General features: G+C 46.8%; 2 protein-coding genes and 1 non-coding gene across 3 annotated transcripts; 2 read left to right on the top strand and 1 right to left on the bottom strand.

Annotated features, from left to right (window-relative positions):
* Nucleotides 1-83: 83 nt before the first annotated feature.
* Nucleotides 84-12,354, top strand: LOC144124998 (glycosylated lysosomal membrane protein B-like). Its single transcript, XM_077658013.1, has 6 exons — nt 84-336; nt 3,686-3,943; nt 5,404-5,619; nt 6,719-6,946; nt 8,908-9,176; nt 11,658-12,354. The coding sequence occupies exons 1-6, from the start codon at nt 274-276 to the stop codon at nt 11,806-11,808; spliced, it is 1,185 nt and encodes a 394-aa protein (XP_077514139.1). The 5' UTR covers nt 84-273; the 3' UTR covers nt 11,809-12,354.
* Nucleotides 12,338-15,332, bottom strand: LOC144125000 (transcription factor Adf-1-like). The gene is made up of 3 exons (XM_077658019.1): nt 14,971-15,332; nt 14,251-14,410; nt 12,338-13,449 (listed from the first exon to the last, which is right to left on the bottom strand). Exons 1-3 carry the CDS (start codon nt 15,113-15,115, stop codon nt 13,038-13,040), a joined length of 717 nt encoding a protein of 238 aa, XP_077514145.1. The 5' UTR covers nt 15,116-15,332; the 3' UTR covers nt 12,338-13,037.
* A 5,976-nt stretch (nt 15,333-21,308) lies between these two features.
* On the top strand, nt 21,309-21,380 carry TRNAS-ACU (transfer RNA serine (anticodon ACU)). Its single transcript has one exon. It is a non-coding gene; the product is annotated as a tRNA-Ser (tRNA).
* The last annotated feature ends 1,436 nt before the right edge of the window (nt 21,381-22,816 follow it).

Here is a 22,816-nt window from a genome sequence, read left to right as displayed (position 1 = left end):
CAGTTAATTGACATTAATCTATCACAGGCTTGAGTGATGCATGATACATATGAACCATGAACCCTGGTACTGGATGTACGCACACACACACACACATCCTCGTGACTCGCGGGTGCGAAGCAAGTCAAATCGGCGTTATCAGCTTGGCCAGCTTGGTCGAGTTTCGAGTAGACGAAACTTTCGCCGCTTTCGCTCCCAAGTGAACGTGAGATGATAGGCGCGTGACTGGGCGTACAGTGTTTTATGAAGTAGTTGTAGTAGTACATACAAGTCATGTTCGAAAAGTTAGTTTTCATTGCCGTGCTTACGGCCGCTTACGCCGCAGATAAAAGAAAGGTAAGTCACCCGCACGAGTCAAATTTTTATGCGCGCTGGTACTTGTCTACTAGTGACGAATTCGTCTTCTGGCAGGTAGTATTTTGGGAGCACAGATTGCGGTTGATGTGGGACTTTTTGGTTAAGATTCCTGGCCGAGCATTTATGCACGCAGTGACGCGTTGCGGACAGCTGGGTACGATTTCATTAAGGAGGATTTCTTGTTTTTCGGGCCTCCACTTATTTTTATTTGTGTGGTCCTTTTGTTTGGGGGGTAGCATTTGAGATCCAGATGCTTGTTCTTCCTCTGCTGAAAATGCATCTCCAGTGCTGATTCAAAATGCGCCGTCACCGAAATACCCACAATATGTAGAAAGACATTCGCTTGTAAAATGCGCAGAATGGCAGACGCGCGTTTCTACTAAAGAAATGTATACTGCAATTTGAGCTGGAGTTATATATATGGAAGTTTTTGTATCTCGTTTGGTCTCTCGCTGGCAGTAAAGCGAGAACAGTAAAGGTTCAGTAACTGCAATGAACTCCCGAATCGCGCCGTGAGGTGTTTGATAGGCAGGGGACAGAAAGAGTCGCTGCAATGGGGCAGTCACTTCGCACATCACATGAGCGGTTTGCCTCCGTCGAAACGCAGCCACCGCGTTCAGGATTCGAACTCGGAACCACGTGCTCAGCAGCCATGCAAGCAAGTCACTGAGCCAATGAAGGATTGACATGAAGGGCTGACACACTAGCCCATTGCAGATGTGCCATCTTATAAAATCGTTCCTTTCGTAATGTTGCTGTCTGTATAGCTAACAGAGCGCACATGTAGCTGCAATGGGACAGAATGGGAGGAAGGGAGTCTCCTTTTATTGCAAAACAAATTAACACAGGACAGGCGCTGTCCTGTGTTACGTGTTTATTCTATCTTGTCCTGGTTCCATTGCGCTGTGTTAATCTGTTTCATAGAAAGTACGAACCAACTAGCCCACACCAGAATCCTTATTGAACGTATTTCTCCTTTTATTGCATTGCAATACAAGAAGAGCACGACGGACGGACATATAAAATAAGGAGGGATGTGCAAATAGTACTTTTTCAAAACAGACCTCAAATACGAATAGTATAATTAGATAGCGAATTGAATGCATTTGAACAGTGACAGAACCGAATTGAATAAGAATCAATATTTTTTGGTGAATATTTGCACAAGTAGTGAGTATATCTGTAAAACCGTTTCCTGAGAAACAGCAAGGTTCTGGTGGTGTTGCTGTTGTACAGTGCTACAACTTAAGGATTGGAAGCTGCAATGTTGAACTCCTCGGGTGCGCAACACGAAGTCAGTATGCTAACTGTGACAGTCATTACTACCTTTTCCTATGGATGGCAACAGTGAGTTAACTAATGCCATATCTCAACAGATGAGAGGGTCGAGACCTATGTGTGAGCCATGGCCTCTCCAAGTTTGGGCATAGGGCATGGTCTGCTAAGCCTGCTCGAGCTGTGCCACGTCGCCCAATCTTGGAGGCAACTCATAAGCATTATGAATGCCCTCATGCTAATTGACTGCATCGTGGCACTGAACCATTCATCACGCGCAGACCGATAATTGCAGCATCCTTTGCTACATCACAGCGGGCCTTGTTTCCGAAATATTCATCACAGACACTCTATTATGGCTTGCCTTATTCTAACTTGTGCTAGTTATTTGAAAACATTCGAAAACACGTTCTATTTGTTTTGAATAATATTGAACATGCAGTACTTGATTCATTCATTCAACTAATCATTTGGAATAGAAGGATATTCAATTTGTTACTCGAATACAAATGCCTCCTTTCCCTTTTTAGTCCACTTTTTCACTTGGTTCCTTGACAATCACTAGCCGAAACCTTTCATTTCGCTGAAGACAGCTGACATGTAATGAATGGCTCAGCTCAGGTTAATGCCAGTGTGAGCTATAGCACTTGGCGACAGCTTTAAAATGTTACACATGAGCAAAAAAAATTGGAGATGGAATGAGAAATTCAGACAGCTGTAATAGAACTTGGAGATGTAGGCACTGCTGCTACGACGTGTTTATTTCAATGACCCTCTGAACCTGCACAGCAAGCTTTAACATAGGAATTTAAAACATGAAACATGTGCCTGCTAAGTACTTTTTCTGTAGTTTGCTATTGATATGTTTTTACTTTATCTGTGGGTTTTGAGGACTTAGAATTCTAAAGATTTGGCAGACTCTGCGCCCCTGTCCTTGTGAACTGTCCAGAAATGCTGACCTGGTTGGGATTTCAGGAAAAATAGCATCAAGTCACCGCAAGCTGCCGATGAAGATGCACAGGAAACGAGGACACGATAAAGCAAAAAGTTCTGCATGTGCAGTTCCCACTGCCCAGGGCATTTTCTGAGTCGGGGAAGGCTGTACCAGCAGTTGGCAGTTGCAGAACAACATTGTGTTTGCTCTGCTCACCAAGACAGCAGCAGCGGTGCTAGCTGGTGCACAGAGCACCGAGTTTAGCTGTCTTGAAAGTGGGTGTTTGGAAGAAGGGTAGCTGTGGTTCTTATACTGATCCCAGAGAATGTTCAAAAATTTTTATGCCCGGGCGCTTACAACAGAAGAAAGAGAAAAGAAAACAAGAAGATAGGGCTTATTCTCTGTTGTTCCTGTTGTCCACTCTGTCGTCTCTTTAGAAAAACTTTTAAGAATCGTGAGCCGTCTACCCACCAATAACTTTCCCCAGGAGGGAGTGTTCAGATGATAAAAAAAAATGCTGTCAGCTGTAATTTGTTTAACACCTGCAGTGTTGGCAACTGTGCCAAAAATTTTTCTTTGGAACACAGCGTGTAGTCAGCTTGGCATAAATCTACAAGCTCGGCAGCGATACTTGTGACGTTAGAGCTCTCTTTATTTCAAAGGCATCTTCACAGTGTCGTTTTTAAGCCCTCCACCCAGACAAATCAGAAGGCCAGCAAATGTATTGAATGCTAAACTGAACTGGGAGCCATGGCTGTGTGTGGAAAACTGGATTGGCAGGTTGCAGGTCAGCCAATTAAGTGGTGGTCCCATGCTGCACAGAATCTTGCTGTCATACTACGCCACTCCCTTTTCCTCCTTTTAGACAGGTTGTTTTTCCTTTGTGGAACAAGGGAAAAGAAAGGACATGCATAGCTTACTTTTTCAGAATATTTACGTGAGCATTGACAGAAAATGACACAGTACATGCTGTAGCTCATGATTTGTTTCTCCTTGCTTGTCTTTGGTATGTACGTGTAAAAAAAATGTAGTGCAGCAGTTTCAAGTTTCGAGGCTACGCTTATGAACCATGTGCTTCCTCATTGGCTGACACAACTGCACACCTTGATTTGTTTCCAGCTCACAGCACATCTCAACCCATTCTGTGGTGACAAGCAGGAATGCGGCCTATGCTATGTGACAGCTGAAGGCTCAAATGACACACTGCATTATTTTTGGTCAGTGCTAGGAGCACCTGCTGCATTGAGTATCCAAACCCCTCTGGACAGCCAGCTTACCAGCATCTCATGGGATGCACTGCGTAAGCACAACCTGCGTGAACCCATATTCAAGTTTAGTGGGCCTGTGCTGTCGTCATCAGCTGTTGTCATCTCAAAGGTGAGAACCACATCAACAGTCGGGATCTTGTGATGAAGAAATAAGAATGTATACATGAATGGCAAAAAAAAATGTTTAAAAATATTCATTAAAAAGACTCAACACAAGAATTTGCAGTATAATAAAGCAACAGGGAGAGGAAAAAAAATGAAGAAATGATTGTACTTAGTGAAACAAAATAAAAACTTACCTAGTCGGGTAAAAATTAAAATTAGTTATGAGGACAGGAAAGGTGCCACAACTGTGTGGTGAGGAAAGGGATGAAGGGAGTGAAGGATGGAAGAGAGATGCACCATAATGAGGGCTCCGGATTAATTTCAGCCACCTATGGTTGAAATCAACCTGGATACCTCTACTATGATGCCTCTTTCTATCTAACATGGAGCTGACATGTGCCGCCGCAGTGGCTGAGTGGTTATGGCGCTCGGCTGCCGGCCCGAAAGACGCGGGTTCGATCCCGGCCGCGGCGGTCGAATTTCGATGGAGGCGAAATTATAGAGGCCTGTGTGCTGTGCGATGTCAGTGCATGTTAAAGACCCCCCAGGTGGTCGAAATTTCCGGAGCCCTTCACTATGGCGTCCCTCATAGCCTGAGTCGCTTTGGGACGTTAAACCCCCTTAAACCGAAACCGAACCGGAACTGACATGAACTAACATGAAACTGGGGCTGCGAAGTTAAAGGTGTTCTCTACTATCTTTTCAGCAGTTATTAATTGGGAAAAGGCTTTTGCAATCCATTTGTAAGGCATGCTTTTCATCACGACAGTTTTTTGTTTTATTCTATAGAAATTAAGGCCGTTTGCAGTGCAAAGCTCAAAGCTTGTTGAATGCTTGCTGAAGACTAATAATGCAGAGCTTTTGTTTTTGGAATTTCATCGCTGGATGCACTGCCTTTCAGCAATTTCTGTTTATTCTGGTTCTTCCTGTTCAAAAAGCTTGCCATCATCTGATCTTTATGTATTTTTTAAACAGCACATAGGTTAATTTATATTGTGTTAGCAGCCTAAAACCTTGTACTTCGCTAATAGGACCTGGTCACAAGCGTGGATAGTACTGAAGCAGGGGCCTCGGTCCTTTCTTTGTACGCATCTATAGTAATGATGTGTCATCTCACATCATCCAGCTTTCAAGTTTGGTCTGAAGCCTCATGCATTTGCCAGCCTCACCATTTTTAGGCAAGAATCGCAGATTGGGTGCACGCCCATCTTATCTTCTAAAAATGTATTGTAAAACATTTTGTGTTCTGGCTTGTGTAGCTTCTCGTAGTGTGGATAATAGCAGTTAGATAAGGTGCTGAAATTTTTTCAGAGAGAAGTAACATCAAAGCTAATGGATTTAGGTGCAGAATTTTAAGAGGCAAGTGCTTAATTTGATTGTAGAAAAACTGAAACATTGAAGGACAAAAATTCGAGTAAAATTTAGTTTTGTCTTTCTGAATCCTTTTGTTTTGCCTTTCCTCAGCTCTGGGAGTACAATGACCCGGACAACAAGGCTAAGATGAATGCCACAATGAAAAATGGCACTCACAACATTGACGAGAGGCATCTCCTGTGGAGGAGCATTGAGGGCTGCGTTGGCAATGGCAGCAGCATGGTTACTGCGACGTTTGTTGCTAATGGAACGAACTCTACCGATGATGAGGGATTTTTCTCACGCAACGGCACCATTGAGTTTACAGTAAGTTTATCATTTTACTGTTAAAAGCCTTGGTCTTGACTTTGTTTTGGGATTTCTGGCTTGGTGCGGTGCAACCACATAGGATGCTTTTGCAAGATGAGCAGTTATACTAATTTATGAGGAGTTATATCAGCCACATACATCTCTGCCTGGCTATCCATTCACGAGAGAACATGTTTTCCTTAAATGTACAAAATAAGGCAGCTTCTGCATTGTTTCTGTTATCCTTTTAATTTTAACTTTCACTGCATCAAAGGTCTGTGAGCTTGGGCAGTACATGATCCCGCACTGCAAAAAAGCAGTACTGGTGGCGTTAAGCTAAATGTGTAGGTGTTACTCTACCAAATGCTATGTAATTCTATACCCTACATTTTTCAGTCACATGGTACTCAATATATAGCAGCTAGTGCTCATGTTCCTTGGAAAGAACATTTAGCTACTCTCATAACAGATGTGGTCCTCTTTGAGTAGACCAAGCGGACAAGACAAATGGCCATGTGTTTTTTGCTGCCATGCACTTCTAACATGGTGCAATGTTTACTCTGTTGTTCCTAAATTCTTAGAATATCTCCTGTGCATAGTGCACAGTATTGGAAAAAAAAATAAAGTAGTTGTTACCAATGCCTCATGTACTCTGACTGTGAACTTTTAAATCTGCACATTTATTTACCTTGTATTTGCGTTTTTAATTGTTGTTTTATCAGCGGTAGAAAAAGAAAGGGAACAGGCCTTTCCAGTATTTTTGCCCCCTTGGCTTGCTCTCAGGGGACAGGTCTAAGAATAATGTTACTACATGCACTCGCAACTACTTTTGGCTGAGAGCCTCTTCATAATTCAATATTCCTGCTGACTTGAGCAGTTATTTTATACTTTAGTACCGCATTCATGGAGAGTCATTGTTAGCTTGCTGTCCATAGCATAACAAGTACTGTGTACTTTCAGGACTGCAGCTCATATACATACAACAAAATCAGTAAACTGGGTCCTATAAATGATCGTTTGCATCTGTGTATTACAATGGAGCAGCAGACTGTTCACGCAAGCAGCTGTAATGCACATCCTTTCATAATTTCATGAACATGCTCTTGCCTCTCTTCAGCTTAAAATCCAAGACAGTGATGGCCATGACACCCAGCTTCCGCACCTCTTCTACACCAGCAGCAGCAGCCAAATACAACTGTCCCTCCTTAGCCTCTCGCCTCAACTTGGCAAGACATCGCAGTTCGCATTTGAGCTGACCGTACTTGATGACTCTTCTCGCAATGGAAGCTACCGCATTAGCAACGAGACAACTTTCGACGATGAGTACACACCGGGTGTTTTTACAGTGAGTAAAATCACCATCCAATGCGCATTCATTAAAGGTGCCCTGAAACACCTTCTTAGGAGAGTAATAAACTTTCTGAATCACAGTGTTGTGTTGTCTGAACACCTGAGCCAAATAATAGATTTCTGCATGCAGCAGAGAGCCCACAATTGCACGCAAAAGTTGGCGAGCCCTTTCTGGCAACTTCTTCATGCTCGTGCCCTCCTTCATTTCATGCTCCTACAAACGTGGGCTAAGAGATGGCTGTTAGTTGGATTCTTTCAGATGTCATGCAGCTGCCATGGCCATAGCCAGACAGCCACATCGCTCTGGCAGGTCAGGAAGCTCCACATGTCGGCAGCCGGCAGTGGGGCCAAGTGGGTGGGGCCGGCGCAGGGGCACCAAACTTTCAGCAAGCAAAAACTGAGGAGAGGAGAGAGAAAGGCATGTTAATGCTGAAATTCAAATTTTGACTACAGATAATTCTGGCTTTTAGCAAGCTCATTCAAAAAATTCTTGCTAGAGGATATCATTCAAGTGGCATCATTTAACATCCCAGGCATACTGAAACTTTGAGAGCTCTTTTCAGAGTGCCTTTAAAATGAAATATGTTTAGTGTTTTTTTTTTAACCATAAGTAATTAGTAGATTGTTATTTTGCTCGTTTCATTGATTGTGCTTCTTTTTGAGCCAGGACTGCCGTCCTGCAATTTCTTGTTAATGCTGTACTCTGGAGCTGTTAGCCACGGCCCTTTTTTTTTACCTCTGTTCTATAATGACAGCCACATAATGATAACTTGCACACCAGATTGCTGTCTGTATGAGAGGTTGGGGGAGAATGAATTTGCAGAGCTGCTGGGTCGCACTAGTATATAAACACAGTACCCTTGCCATTTCCAGATGTGCTGACATATTCTTTGCTTCTTTTTTCTCTTTGTGTTGTATCTGGATTGTTTTCATTAAAAAGCATTTTTTGCTGTAAAGACCATTTGGTTATGGAGAGCACATTAATGATAAAACTAGTACAGCAAAGCTCGAGCTTGAGCTGGTTGGTACGGGTCCTTCGACTACTCTGGCGCAGCTATGAAAACTCTTCATGGGACTGGAGACGCGCACACATGCAAAGGTCATTCTTCCAGTCATCTTCCCAACCATTTTTGTGTTTACATTATGCTTGTCCATGGCATACTACAGGATGCATAACCTGCATCTTGAATGTGTGATGATTGAGATGACAGGCCCACCGTGTGAGGAATATTTATTTGCAAAGCTCTAACAAGGGTTGTCTAGCAAAGCGTTTGATGACCACTCTTTCACTGCTACAGGTGTCATGAACAGGGAGCACGGGCCGCACCAGGTGCATCATGGAGCAGTGGTGTATGATTGGTGCAGGGAAAGGGGGGCGCCGAGGTTCATAGCATAAGGCCAGGAGAGGTGGTGGAAGGGTGACACGCTGGGCCGTCACGCTGGGTGCCACTGTTCCTGATTACGCCTGTGCTTACTGTTCCTGCATCTGACCATGAAATTCTTCGGAATATTTTCAGAGGAATACTAGCCCTGGATGCACTTTGCATGTGTGCGCATGTCCGTTGTTTTCATCTTATGAAACTTATAATGGCAGAGCAAAACTAGTCGCTAGATGTCATACCAGTTAGTCCCAGCTAAGTCATTGCTAACATATATTTCGATTACATTGTGCTAAACGCTTCATCTTCTACCATTGCTTGCTAGTGTTTTTGACCGAATCCATTGCAGAGGTGAGCTGCAGGTCACACGTCGTGACGAATGCCCTAAACAATGAATGTGGTTAGGAACATCTTTGAAAGAATTGCCGTGGTTGTGTGTGTGCACATGTCTGCTGTCTTCTGAAACCTCTTAGCTGGAGCAGAAAAGTGGTCACATCATGTGCTTTGGTCCACCAAATGAAGGGACCTTTGCATCACTTTTCACTCCTGTTGCATCATCACTGCCTGTGCATTTCAGAATGTGGCCGTGTTCAATGCACAAGAGAATTCCATGTCAACATTCTACCTCCACTGGAAGCCAGTCTGCTATCGTGACCCTGGGAGAACAGTGACATTGTCAGTGGATGCTGCTATCTACAACTCCACTCCTGCTGCTAGTTGGTGGACCTTCAATGTGGCAACGGCGTGGCTTGCACACAGAGCCCCAAAAGTGGCCTCGTCAGCTATCTCTGTGGCTTTTGGCTCTGAAGGCGACGGATGGTACCAGGAAAATGGCTTTGCCACTTGGTAAGTCGTGGGCAGTCCTGCTGGTTGTCATAGTCACACTATCCAAACCTGGAATCTGGAAACGTCTTTTAATGCCAATGTATACTCTGGCTAGGTGGGAGGGTCGCAGCCCTAAATAGCATAATTTTTAACTACCTTCTTGGTCTGCTTATGAGTTTGAGGGCGAGTTTGTAGTAATTTCAAGACAGTCTGTGCCGAATTTTGTTATCCGTGGCTTACTCTGAAGGCTGGTTCACATGCAAGCAACTGAGCGATTGAGCGGAGCATCGCAGCGAAAATTTCCAACTTGTTGGAACCTCAGTGCTCATCGCCGTGGCGACTCAAAACAGGCTTTTGCGCCGTGGCAGCAGGATTCGCTAGTGTTTTCGCTTGCATGTGAAACGGGCGTAAAAGCAGCTATGCATCACACAGTGCAATTAGGCACATAAGAAAACTGCAGAATACCACAGCCGTATGGCATGTACAACCTTCGTCCGTAAAGTTTCGAGACTGATTTATTTTCTTCTCTAGGAATGGTTCCCCAAAACAAATGTTGGTGTGTATGTGTTGCGCCATCCTTTCGGGCTAACCTGAGCTATTTATGCTAATTGCTGTGGCAGCCGCTAGATGGCACTAGATGTAGAAAAATATGTTGTCACTAGTTGTCTGTGCATTCTAATGTGAGTCAATGTGGATAGATGGATGCCCACCTCGAACAACATGTAAACAAAATTCTGTGTGAAGCTTGGCAAGACAGCCACACAGACGTATGAGCTCCTTCGTGATGCTTGCGGCAACGATACATTATCGTGGGTGTGAGTTTTCGAGTGGCACAAGAGGTTCGTTTCGGGGAGAACATCGGTGGAAGACGACACAAGGCAGGGGCGCCCTTCAACTTCACAGAATGAAAACTACATGGCTCGGATCAGGGAAATCGTGCAGCAAGACCGCACCATTGCAGTCCGCATGCTATCAGATGATCTCGACATTAGTAAGGCAACATGCCACTAAATTTTGTGTGACAACTTGGGGAAACGAAAGCTGAATGCCAGACTTGTGCCGCACTCCCTCACACAGGACCATAAGGACACGCAGGCATCAGTGAGCGCTGATTTGCTCCCCGTGGCAGAGAAGTATGCTGTATTCGTCGACAGCAATGATGTTTTAAATACGATCCTCAAACAAAGAGGCAGAGCACCGAATGGCGGTCCACAAGCACTCCGGCGTCGACAAAGGTGCAGCAGAAGAAGACCAAAACAAAGACGATGTTGATAGTTTTTTTTGATTCCAGAGGTGTCATACACCACGAGTTTGTCCCACAAGGGCAGACGGTAAATCAGGAGTTTTATATCCGCATGCTCCAACACATGTGTGATGCACTGCGGCGCCGTCGCCCTGACTTATGGGCATCTGGACAATGGAGCCTTCTCCACGATAACGCAAGGCCACACACTGCTCTCAGCGTGACAAAATTTCTCGCCAAGCACAGCATTACTGTACTTCCCCATCCGCCATACTCACCTGACTTCTCCCCATGCGATTTTTTCCTGTTTCCTCATGTGAAGACAGCCCTGAAATGTCGCTGGATAGGGAGCGTCGAGGCCATTCAAGACGCCACAACAAAGGAGCCGACAGCCCTGCTTTTTTGCTTTTGTCACTAGATGGCGCCACTGTTTTGTATGTCTTAGCTGAAGCATTAACCATAGTCCACTAGAACTTTCATTGACAAGGTGCACGTGACTGTGCCATAATAGCGGTCTGGGTGTGGAAACTGAAATGGATGGTACTCTATATTAAAAATGTCTAATTACTTTCTTGGGGCCGAGATTTATATTATTCTTTGGTACATCACATCTGCCAGTGTATAATTGCCATCACTTTCACCGATAATGGTTTCCAGCATAGGCCTACAAAAAAACGGGTGCACGCACTAACCGAATAATTCTCGGTAAAAATTGTCTACAATGCTTCTGAAAAAGCCGTTGTGGAATTGAGCAGCTTAGACAGCATGCTTTCGTTGCGCCAAAAAAAAAAAATTAGGTGCTTAAATTCATTTTTCTGTCCCTTTAACAAATGACACCAGATTTTCGTCAGTACACATGTAGCTCCATCAGAGCATTACTGTCCAGCGACCAGAGATGCACTGCAGGCATGACATTAATAAGAATACGTTCTTTGAATTTAATACTTTCTAAAACTTTAGGTTCTACACTGCTGCCTGCTTTGCCAGCTGATCACTGACCATGTTTTTTTGGCACATCTAGTTTTTTGCGGTTTCGTCATTTTACTAATGGACATAATTTTTTCATTGTGCCTAAGTGTGCACACCTCGGCTACAGTACAGGGTACTTTGGCACAGTACAGTGTTGTTAAAGGAATAGGTGTGCCAGACCTTATGCAGTTTGACTCACTTAACAGGAGTTGTGCTTTTAGTTCAATAAACTCCAGTAAACCTGCGAATGTGGAACATTCACTTCACATTTGTTGTTTTACTGCATGCAGGGCGATGTCAGCTGGCTTTGGAGAGCTGCCCCAGGAGCACGTTTCTGCAACAGTGCTGTCAGTTACGTCTGTTGGCCTTGGCATCCCAGCTATTGTTGCTCTTGGCACTGTGATCTACGTCTCACTACACAAACCTGAGCCAAAACTGTGATGGGATTCATCAATACTCAAATGGACAACACACCACTGTGACTGTTGAAGGACTTGTGCATGCAGTGTGGAAATGCAAAGTATGTGCTGCGAGGAGCAAGTTTGGATACCATGGAAAGCAAGAAACAAATTTGTGGCAGCCTAGAATTGGAACGTTATGTTAGTGGCCAACACAGTAGATAGTTGTTTGCAGTCTTGTATTTTTTAAATGGCAGAGACCTGGCCTTCATATTCCATCAGTAGTCGCTGCTAGTCCACATTAAGTATGGAGTTAGGTACTGCTGCAAAATCCTATTTTTCGTTACGACTGCAGTAATGTGTGTTGTATCACATTACTTCTATTATTGTTAAGTTGCTTTTAATCGTGTATTTAACATCAAGTGAAACGAGGTTGTGAGGATGCTTCCCTGGCTTTACACCTTTTGTAGATACATGTCAGATGCAATGCTCAGACAACGTAGGGGTGAAAAGCGTGCACTTGTCTTCTGGAAAATACCAAAAAGAGAAATATGAAGATAATAAAAGACTCCTTAAAAATGATCAAAAATGGCAATTTATTACAGCAAACACTTTGTAAAAAAAGCATGAGGATGGAACTTGCACTGCACTGAAAGGCACTTGCAACTTCTAGTAGTGTTCCAGAGATCTGGCTGTGATGGCAGCATGAAGAGCTTGTCTTGGTGTGACAAACACATCACGAGATTGGCACATGAACAGCAACAACATGGATGTGTTGCTCCTGTATTTCTAGGCTGGCACTTGTGCAGTGTCCTTGGCACGTGTGTAAAAAAATATCACTGTCTTTGGGACACAGCAACCAGGCTTGTGCACCTTGCACACGGCATGACTTGGCTATTACTGGCGGGCTGGGCTGTGACTGTAATAGACTGAAATCCCTGAATGTCGTAGCCAGCCAGCAGCCTGTGTGCTTCAAGACTTTCAAAGAGGTTCCTTCACAACTTAGTACACCAAAACAGGCAACCTGAACTAAAACTGTGACTTTACGCAACTTCATGATAGTTGTTGAACAACTAGTTGCCATGCTGAGTTTCTCTAGTCCTTGAGCTGTCTCTTTTGATGCCTGCTGCAAGGCCATCTTCAATCTTTTGAGCTGTGTCTGGTCGAAAAGGCACGAAATGTTCGTTCTTCATGGTGGCACTGGTCCCAAGCTTCCTTTGGTAAATATGGCACTGGCAGACAACAAAGAACAGCGGCGCATGAGAGGTGTCTTCATTCGCCAAACTCGATCAGTGCCAAGTCTTGGAGTATCTTGACTTTAGCGAGCGCTTTCTTCTTCGGAGGAAGGCGCCGCAAAGAAGGCACGATGGAAAGCGCAAAGTATTCATCTTCATCCAGTGGGCGATTCAAGATGTTGAGCACTTCTGACTCAAACGAGTCCATTGACTCGTTATTAAGCATGGGCTTTTTCTCCGGTGGTTCAGGGCTCTGGTGGAGTCTGAGCGGGGCATAGTCCTCGGGAGCAGTCTGTGGGGAACCCAGCGCCAGTTTGGCGCAGTGAGAGTGGGCTGGTGGTGGGCCTATGCCTTCACTGGTGTAGCTGTCGTCCATAGTAGCCGGCTCGCTTCCATTTGAGTAATGGTCTAATGTGCCAGTGTCTGCAATGCCTAGTGGCTGTTTGGCTCTGGAAACAAGAGTGCCACACAAGTGAGAAAAGTTGACAAGAACATAATTCTATTACTTGAGCGACTGTGCAAACAAGGATAAGCAGGTGTACAAGGTCATTAAAAGAAAATGGAAACACAGCAGCAGCTTCCAAGAAGATTGAGGCATGTGCCTGTATTTATGTTCCAAGATGTACAGATCTGAACATGCTTGTCAAGAGCACTGTAGCAGTGTGCTGCATAACAAAGTGAAACCTTCGTGTGGCTGTTCTCTTATAGGCACGGTGCTTGTACTTTGTTGCTCATATGTCTGCGCAGATGCTCTCAATCAAGCACAACCACAAATCTTGGCTCTTGTGGAGCTCAAGAAGCTAACCACTTTAGACAAGCCTGCTCGCAGCGCACGTACGCAAGTGTTGAAGGCTCTAGGAAAATGTAGAGAACAACTTTCATTTGTCATAACACCTCTAGAAATGAAGCCACATTGTTTTTGCATCCAATTTATATTTTCAATAGATTGGTGCTGCTTGGTCTTGTGTACTTCCATCTGTCGACTTTATATTGCGGCCAGAATTCTGCATTTGCCTAACCTGTGCTTCAAAGGCCCGGGCGCAAAAACAGATACACGTAGTGTCGATTGCAAAGCAATGCATATTGTAATAATGTTCTAGTTATTTTACTGCACAGGCGCGCATAATATCTCGTACGCCCGACTGACGACTGCACAAAAAGTTGATCCGCTACAATTATATTGGGGTGGGTAAGCATTGCGCAAAGTATAGAGTACGCAAAAGAAAAAAAAATGTTGGATCGTGGCTCACCTGGCAGCTCTGCCGCAGTCCTTGTAGAAGTCCAGAGAATGGAAGTACGTCCACTTGCTTTTGCGAGCCTCCCAGGGCAGTTGGCTGGGGTGCTCCAAAGACCTTAGCTCTCGAATGTACCGGTCACGGAGGGATTTCCACAGCCGCTGGCAGTCGTCAACTGCAGAGTGAGGAGGCCGTTAATACGCTAACAGCAGGCATCGAGTGAACCGTTCACAATTCACGCCGCACTAAAATAAAAACAAAGCGAAATTACCGGGCTGTTCTGTAACGAAGCCGCACTCAAGGAGGTGCTTATAATTTGCAATGTTTCGGGACGCACTACTTTTTGAATGCGGCAACATGCAACACAGCGCACGTGTCAAAGTCCGTCCACCGTGTTCCTTATTTTAAATTCAAAGCACGTCTCGCAGTACGTGAACAGTGCCTGCCAAAATTTAAATGTAAAAAATAAAGTCTCAAGTTAAACAGCGCGCGCTGCGTCTCAGTCACGTGAAACGCATGTCGTCTTTGTTCCGTCCAGCTTGACGAGAAACGTATCGTGCGGGGCAAATTGTACCGGTGTCTGACGACGTAAACCAAAAACTAAAAAAAAAAGAAAAGAACGGGGAGAGAAAAAAAATATACGCGCATCAGCGCTGATGACGCTCGAATACTGTCAAAACGTCATCGTGACTGCTGCGCGACGTCCAAACAAGCTCGGGACGGGTCGGCACTTACCGGTGTCCATTCCTGTTTCTTGCTTGACCATATTCCAAACCTCCCGCTTTCTGTCCACATCCCTGTAGCCAAGACGCTTGCAGTCGTACAGTATCGGATATTTCTTGACGCTGGATATGAACGCCTCGACCGAGTCCGGAGCCATCGCGTCCGCCGACTGCAATCCGTCTGCTCCGCGCGCCGCGTCGAGTGGTGACTCTCGGCGGCAGCTAAGCGCCAGCGGCTAAGCGTGGCCAGCGTCCACGCACTGGACAAAGGAAAGCGAAGCCAGCGCTCTCGCTACCGCCGCACCCGCACAGACAGACTGACCCCCGCCGCCGAAGTGCGTCCCCCCTCCCTAACCAACACACCCCCGGGGTGGTGCCGACCAGCGTCGAAGCAAACTCCTCCCCCCCCCCCCCCCCTCCCTCTTCTGCTCTTCGAGTCCCCCTTACGGCCTTCCCCCGCGACTACTCGCGACCGGACCGCACCCCCGAGAAGAGGGGGAGATAAAAGGAAAAAATCACAAAAGGAAAAAAATTCCTCCCAACGACGTTTTACGTCGGGCTCGGCGGCGCTACCCAAGTTCCCCAGAAACATTCCAGACAAAAACGGGCCAGCCGCCCTTCCAAGGGCCTGCTCCTAATTACGCCGAAGCCGCGCCGAGCATCAGCGGCGGCGGCGACGGTGCCTGCCCGCTGCCTGTTTACTTGATGGCGCGCCGCTAACTTGGTCCGCGCGCGCGCAGCCAAGCAAACAGCCACAAGAGCACCGCTCGGCCGGGTGGCGGGGGGAGGGCGGGCATGCCGCGTCCCCCCGCTGCTGCTGCTGCCGTCCGGCGCGGCGACGACGCTCCGAGCGCCGCAGCCGCCGCTGGTTCAAAGATCCCCCCTCCGACCGACCGGCAAGCAAAAAGTGTCACGCGCAGAGAAGCCAGCCCCCGCAGCGGCGGCGAGGGGGGGGGGGGGGGGTGCAGAAGACGGCCCAGCGTCAGGCCTGCAGCAGGCGCCGCCGGCCTTCGCGGGTCCTTTCGCCGCCGGATAGGCCGGATAGGCCGGCGTAGCGCGCCGCTGTTTTTCTCGGAAAAGGGCCGACGCTCCCCTCTCCGTCTGCTGCGAGCGGACACGCCGCTGCCGCCGCCGCGGTGAACGCGACGACCCAGCTAGCGAGAGGATGGCCAAGGAAAAAGCGAAAGAGCAAAAGCTCTCCTGCCCCTCGTCGTACGCTTCGCTAGCTCTTTCCCCCCTCGATAGGAAAGCTGAAAGGCGCGCTCGCGGGGGGCACCCAAGACTTGAGCCCCTGCTTTTTGGTCCGCCGTCTCACCGCAGCTCCCCACCGCTGCTGATAGGCTGCTAGCGTCGGCGCCAGACGCACGGCACGACTGCTGGCACTCCTCTCTCGGCCGGGGGTCGTGAGGGAGCCCTTTCCCGCGGGCTCCCTTTTTCAGCTTCCGCTCCCCTCTATGTCCGGAAGAGAAGGGCTCCCATTTTTGTCGGCGCTGTGTTAGCGCCGCCATTGACGCCCGGAATTGGCTTCCGTCCCAGCAGCGTCGCTCCGTTTACGACATATTTCAAGACTAGAAGAAAAACCCGTTTGTAGCGTCCGCGGACGTCACCTTAGTGTTTACGGCCGTGCGCAGCTCGGTGCGAGCGGCCTGGTGCTTCTGGTACCGCCCATCGTGAGCTAAAGCTTTTCAGCGCCCCAACAGCCCGAGCGAGGCATCTCGCTGGCTCGGCTTAGACAGCGCACGGCTACGGAGTATCATGTTAAAAAAAAAAAAAGCAGCGCGGCGGCAAGAAGACGCTGTTGAATCGGCCACTTCCGAAGTCCCGTCTCTGTGCTGTTTCGTCAACATGATCTAGCCACAAACTGTCGCCGTAAGGAGCGCCTGCGTGCTACGGACGTCCTCAGCCCAGACAGGAAAGCAGGCAAAAAACAAAGGTCGAGCGTGTACGCGCGCGCGCGATCAGCGAGTTGTTGTTAAACATATCTTTATTTGATCAAAAAGAAACAGTGGCCTGGCACATTCCGCTTCTTCGTCCCCACCACCCAGCTGATGCGAGTCGTTCGTTCGAAGTTAGCGCAGCAGACTGCGTCCATCAGGTCAGGCTGAGGCTTGCTCGGATTCCATGAAGCCACTAACTGCAGTAACGCTACAACAATGCTTCTGCTCATGAGCCTTTGTGCGCTCGCTGTTCCAAAACGCAGCAACAGCGGAACTCGAAAGCTGAAACTCATCTGCAATTTTTTTTGTTTTTTTAATAGGTTTTTTTTTCAGTTAGAAGAGCGCTTTTTTCGGCATAGCATTGTCAGCAGTCTAGCGCGTCGGAATACAGCTAGACTAGTTAAATAATATTGAATACTCAACGTTTTAATTATTACTATTAGTCTCGTTATTTACTGACTAATATCCATGAGTTTTTTTTTTTTAGAATTTCGAAATTTCAGTAACCCTCGGCGCCTGTGGCTCAACAAATTTTGCCTACATCGCGCCAAAATACATGCGCTTTCGAAAAGCTTGCCGGCAAAGCAACTCCTCCGACCATTTTCGGAAATCAGTAAGTCAGGGCTTGTTTTCCAAGAAAAAGGTCTCGAATCCAGACGACACACTCAAGTTCTTTGTGGGAATGAAAACTCCGCACGGCAGCGCGCTGCTTGCAGCAGAGGGGCATTTGTTGCCGTTCCCTGGTGAGTGAGTTGATCGGTCTAGGGACGGGTTAATGGATGAAGTTAGAGCTCCGGTGCGGGTTCAGTAGGGGTCAAACTTGTGCAGCCGAAAATTTTAAGAAAGTTTACAATGAGAGAGATGACTTCTGTCAGCACGAGAACAAAGGCCCTTTTTTTTTCATTTTCTGCCTGGTCTCTGCTGCAGTCCGTGTGCTCGTCTTGTCCTCGTGTTTCAGGCTGCGTCGGTAATGTATACAGGAAGTTGACCGCGACCCCCTATTGTACGTAGTACCACTGTACTCGTTCGACAGCTCCCTCGGAACAACCAGCGACATTCCTGATGGCGCCATTCCTGCGTTTACTCAGAAAGGGGAACTGGACTTTTCGTTTTTAAAAGAATGCGACAGTGTCGTGTGGTAACTTACCTTTTCGTTGGAAAACGAGCCTTGCGAAGAAGCTTTCAGCAAATAGTTGTCGGGCCACCTGCGTTTTCGAAATTCTAAGGACTGATATGTGGATACTGTCAAAGTCCTTCGAAAGCACTGAAGGTCTATATTGCGGTGGGCTACACGCTTCTCACTAAATAAGGAGACTAATGGCAATAGTTATAAAGTTAACTATTCAGTATTAGTTAATCAGCCTACCAGTGAGCACGTCTTAGCTGTATTCTGACGCGCTACACCCCTGGACAATCCTATGCCGAAAAAGCGCTCTTCAAACTCAAAAAGCCCATGTTTTAAAAACTGCAGAACATCTTAAGTGAAATACCCGATGTTTATAAATGGACTTTATAAATGGTCGTCCACGGTCCCGCACAGCCAAGATGGAGATGTGCAGAAAAAAAAAATTACGTCCAGATGTCCAGCAAAGGCAGTTAGGTGCATTCCTTGCCGTCAGAGGTAAACGCGAGCGAATACTTCTGCATTGTAAAAGAAAGCCTTGCTGTTCTAATAGTTGCAGGATTTAGGAGAGCACGAGATCCCGGCCCACAATACGTACCACCGTGAACAGCACGCGCTCAATGGCGGAAACAAAAGTTCAGCGCGTGTTCTTTTAAAAACGCGTCGCGCGTGCCTGTGTGAGCTGCTGGCTTTCACTCCCTCCCTTATCCCTTCCCTTACGGCGCGGTTCAGGTGTCCAACGATATATGAGACAGATACTGCGCCATTTCCTTTCCCCCAAAACTAATTATTATTTTTATTATTCCTTCCTTCCTGCCACTAAATGCGCGGAGTGCTGTGAACTTTGCAGACATGTGGCTAATTCTACCAAGGGGGAAGAACTTTTTTTTTTTTGCACTCCTCTGCTTTGTGTAGCGATCAAATTTCCGCATTAGTACAGCGTACTAGAACATAGTAGTACACTATGGTTCTAGGGCGAATTTAAGCAGCCCATTACTTCCGAGCGCTATAGCGTTTATTTCGGCGCTGAGGCTCCGCTGTCCTCTCATGCAGCTTAGAAGCGCGTGCCGTAGCCAGAATTTTCGAAGCGGCGAAGGAATTTTCCAAGAGAATCTTCGAACAGTGCCCGTCGTATATTGTGTGTTCCCTCATATCATGGTTTTTTCGCGCTGTTTTTTCCGTCAAAGGGGGGGGGGGGGGGGGGGGGGGCATTTCGGCAGCCGTGTAGCCTGCTACCCTCCCTTTTGCTAAGCGTTTGTTTAGATCCCGAGGAGCTCTTATTACGTTAATATGATAACAAAATGAAGGAACAAGAAATTTGGTTAAATTGAAACCAATCGGGTGGTGCGCGTTTTCGGCTGGCGCCCGTTTTGTGGTGCTAGCTCAACAGTTGCAGCGCAAGTTGAACTGCACGGAGCGGTATATGAATTTCACTCCACATTCTGCGATGTGGAAGGCAGCGCAGATGCATTCAAATTTGCTTGGTAGATACAATGAGCGTCACAAACAGGCCTTTGGGGCTCATTGGTGAGCAGTTACGGGGAGCGATCACTTCTGCACGTAACTAAACGGTCATTTCCACCGTTGTCAATACATCCCGAGCGATAATAATGCGCTTTGCTTACTCATTCCACCCACCTGTGTTTTATCGCGCATTGACCATCCACGCGAAGTGGGCGTTCCACCTTGTCACACTACCGCTCGCTTAAATTCTTTCATTCCGACTACATCATCCGAGTGGAATCACTTGCCAGAAGACGTGGCGCTCACCGAAAATCTCGAGCATTTTATGAAAAAATTAAGTGCCTGCATTTCTTGTTCATGGCATGTATGCCCTTCGGTTCGTAGTCCCGCATGAACTCTGTGTTTGCTGATGTGTAGCTTGTCTTGTTGCTTTTTTTGTTTTTGTTCTCTTTTCTCGTCTTTTTTTCTTCTAGCTTTCCATGCAGATGCGCATTCGCTGAAATCTGTAATACTCAGCGCAGTGATCCATATGTAGTGCTGTAACAAGTGAATGTATTTCCATTTCTTGTCATCTGTGTTATTGTACGCCTTGCTCCACTCCCCTCAATAATGCCCGCAGGGCCACGAAGGTATTTGAAATGGTTTGGTTTATGAGGGTTAAACGTCCCAAAGCGACTCAGGCTATGAGAGACGCCGTAGTGAAGGGCTCCGGAAATTTCGACCACCTGGGGTTCTTTAACGTGCAATGACATCGCACAGTACACGGCCCTCTAGAATTTCGCCTCCATCGAAATTCGACCGCTGCGGCCGGGATCGAACCCGCGTCTTTCGGGCCGGCAGCCGAGGTCCGTAACCATGGACTAAGCCACCGCGGCGGCTTGTATTTGAAATAAATAAAAAATATAAATCGAACAAGGTGCAGCATGTTTGTCCAAGAATGGATCTCGGGCGCATGGAGCTCTGCAGTACGCATATAGGGACTTCGTTTGCGTCCCTGACAAATGGACTTCTCCATTTTAATTAATTCGTGGTTTAATTAATACGTGAGCTTTAGAGGGGACATGTCGCGGTAAACAGAGTGAAGCTCTGCCCATTGGATTGTAAGCAACCTGCCCACCGTCGCAGGCGGCAATTAAATTAATAATTGGTTGCGAGAGGTTGCCCGGGAAGGGGAACCCGAGTCGCACAAGCCTCACCGATGGCTGCACCTTCCATCAAAGGGCAGCGGCGTGTCGCTTAGCCGCTGCACCAGCTACAGTATAGTATGACGATTCCCATGGATCTATGAATGTAAAGAATGGCCGATGTTGCGGCGTCAGAATAAGATGACGAGAACGAAGACGCCAAGAACTAAAAGTAAAATAAATTTTTAAAAAATCAGTGTGTGGTCAATGAGCATAGTTCGTAAATGCGAGCGCTCACGCATTTCCGGCGTGTCGCCCAAGCGAGCGCCATTGTTTTGTTTTTTTATCCAGTATTCGGGAGATAAAAATCGAGTGATATTTTTTAGTTCAAATTCGGGCAGAGATCGCGTTCTTCCAGAAAAAAATTTCATAATTCGACTTTTTTCGGGTCCTTTTTTGCAGCAAAAGAAAATTTACTATAAGCGCTGTTCTCGAGCGCGACACAAAATGGCCGATTTGTATTTATTTATTTGTACCTCAAAGGCCCCGAAGAGCATTGGGTGAGGGGGTGTACCAAAGTAATATGCAGAAATGATAATAGTATTTCACAAACAACATCGAAATTACAGGTTGCGTTGTAAAACTACTTACCATATCGCATTCTGCACTGAGGAAAACAGAAATTTAACATGATCAGCACCCCGCCGCGGTGGCTCAGTGGTTAGGGCGCTGGACTACTGATCCGGAGTTCCCGGGTTCGAACCCGACCGCGGCGGCTGCGTTTTTACGGAGGAAAAACGCTAAGGCGCCCGTGTGCTGTGCGATGTCAGTGCACGTTAAAGATCCCCAGGTGGTCGAAATTATTCTGGAGCCCTCCACAACGGACCTATTTGTTCCTCTCTTCTTTCACTCCCTCCTTTATCCCTTCCCTTACGGCGCGGTTCAGGTGTCCAACAATATATGAGACAGATACTGCGCCATTTCCTTTCCACCAAAAACCAATTATTATTATTATTATAACATGATGAGCCATTTTAAACGCGCAAGAGCCCTGGAGCAGGACGTCGTTAGCGCTTGATACAATGATACCGAATAAATGTCTGGTCAGTACCCATGTTCTGACCTTTTGCTTTTAAAAATGCTTTCCGAACTCAACACAAAATTAAGCGACGTCATGGATAACGAGTGTTAAAAGAGCTGTCAGATCAACAGAGGGACAGAAACACTCTTCTGCATGGAATAAGCATAGAATATATATCCGCTAATTTTCGTGCGGTGTCTTCAGTTTTGTGCATGAAAACGTACGCCCCCAATATATTCTTTCATTTACATATCATAACGGGCCCCTTATTCCCCTGCCCGCGTGTGTCCTGTAGATGGGGGCATTTTCGGGTAGAAATTAGGTTTACCTCAATTTCTGAGAAATTCGTTCGGAGTGCAAGGATCGGATGAAATCGGGCGCATTCAGCTCATCGTGCAATGCTTACCAGCTAGGCCAACTCATGTGCCATATGTCCACACCTCACACACACTCGTAGAGCTCACACGATTCCTCTGTGCACATAACCCTCGTGGTTCAAGCCCACCATGGTATACCAGTCTTTTGAAGAGCATGGAGAACGCGGGAGCTTTTGCCACATCACTGAACTAATCGACAAGATCTTACTACTTAAGGGCCTGGGAGCGAGGGACGAGTGCACGTCTCCCTGTGAAGAACCCTGCTGGCTACGGTTGACGGTTCAGTGCAACGAAATGGGATCATCGCCACCTGAGATCTCCGCGGCTCTGTCGAGCGAGGCCCTGAATGCAGATGATGGTTTAGGTTTATGGGGTTTAACGTCCCAAAGCGACTCAGGCTATGAGGGACGCCGTAGTGAAGGGCTCCGGAAATTTCGACCACCTGGGGTTCTTTTACGTGCACTGACATCGCACAGCACACGGGCCTCTAGAATTTCGCCTCCATCGAAATTCCACCGCCACAGCCGGGATAGAACCCGCGTCTTTCGGGCCGGTAGTCGAGCGCCATAACCACTCAGCCACCGTGGCGGCTTTGAATGCAGATGAACTGCACCACTTAAGTCAATGCAGCCGACGTGTGTGCACGTGTTGCTGCCCTCGTCAAGAAGAAAGAAATGCTGCAATTTTCGACAGCTGGTGAAATGAGTATCGCAAATAGCTTCCTTACTTCGTAACAACCGATGTTGCAAATAT

This window comes from Amblyomma americanum, chromosome 3 (assembly GCF_052857255.1).
Source record: "Amblyomma americanum isolate KBUSLIRL-KWMA chromosome 3, ASM5285725v1, whole genome shotgun sequence".
Lineage (NCBI taxonomy): Eukaryota > Metazoa > Arthropoda > Arachnida > Ixodida > Ixodidae > Amblyomma > Amblyomma americanum.
Note: the sequence above shows the minus strand (reverse complement) of the source record. Positions and strands in the feature narration are given on the sequence as shown.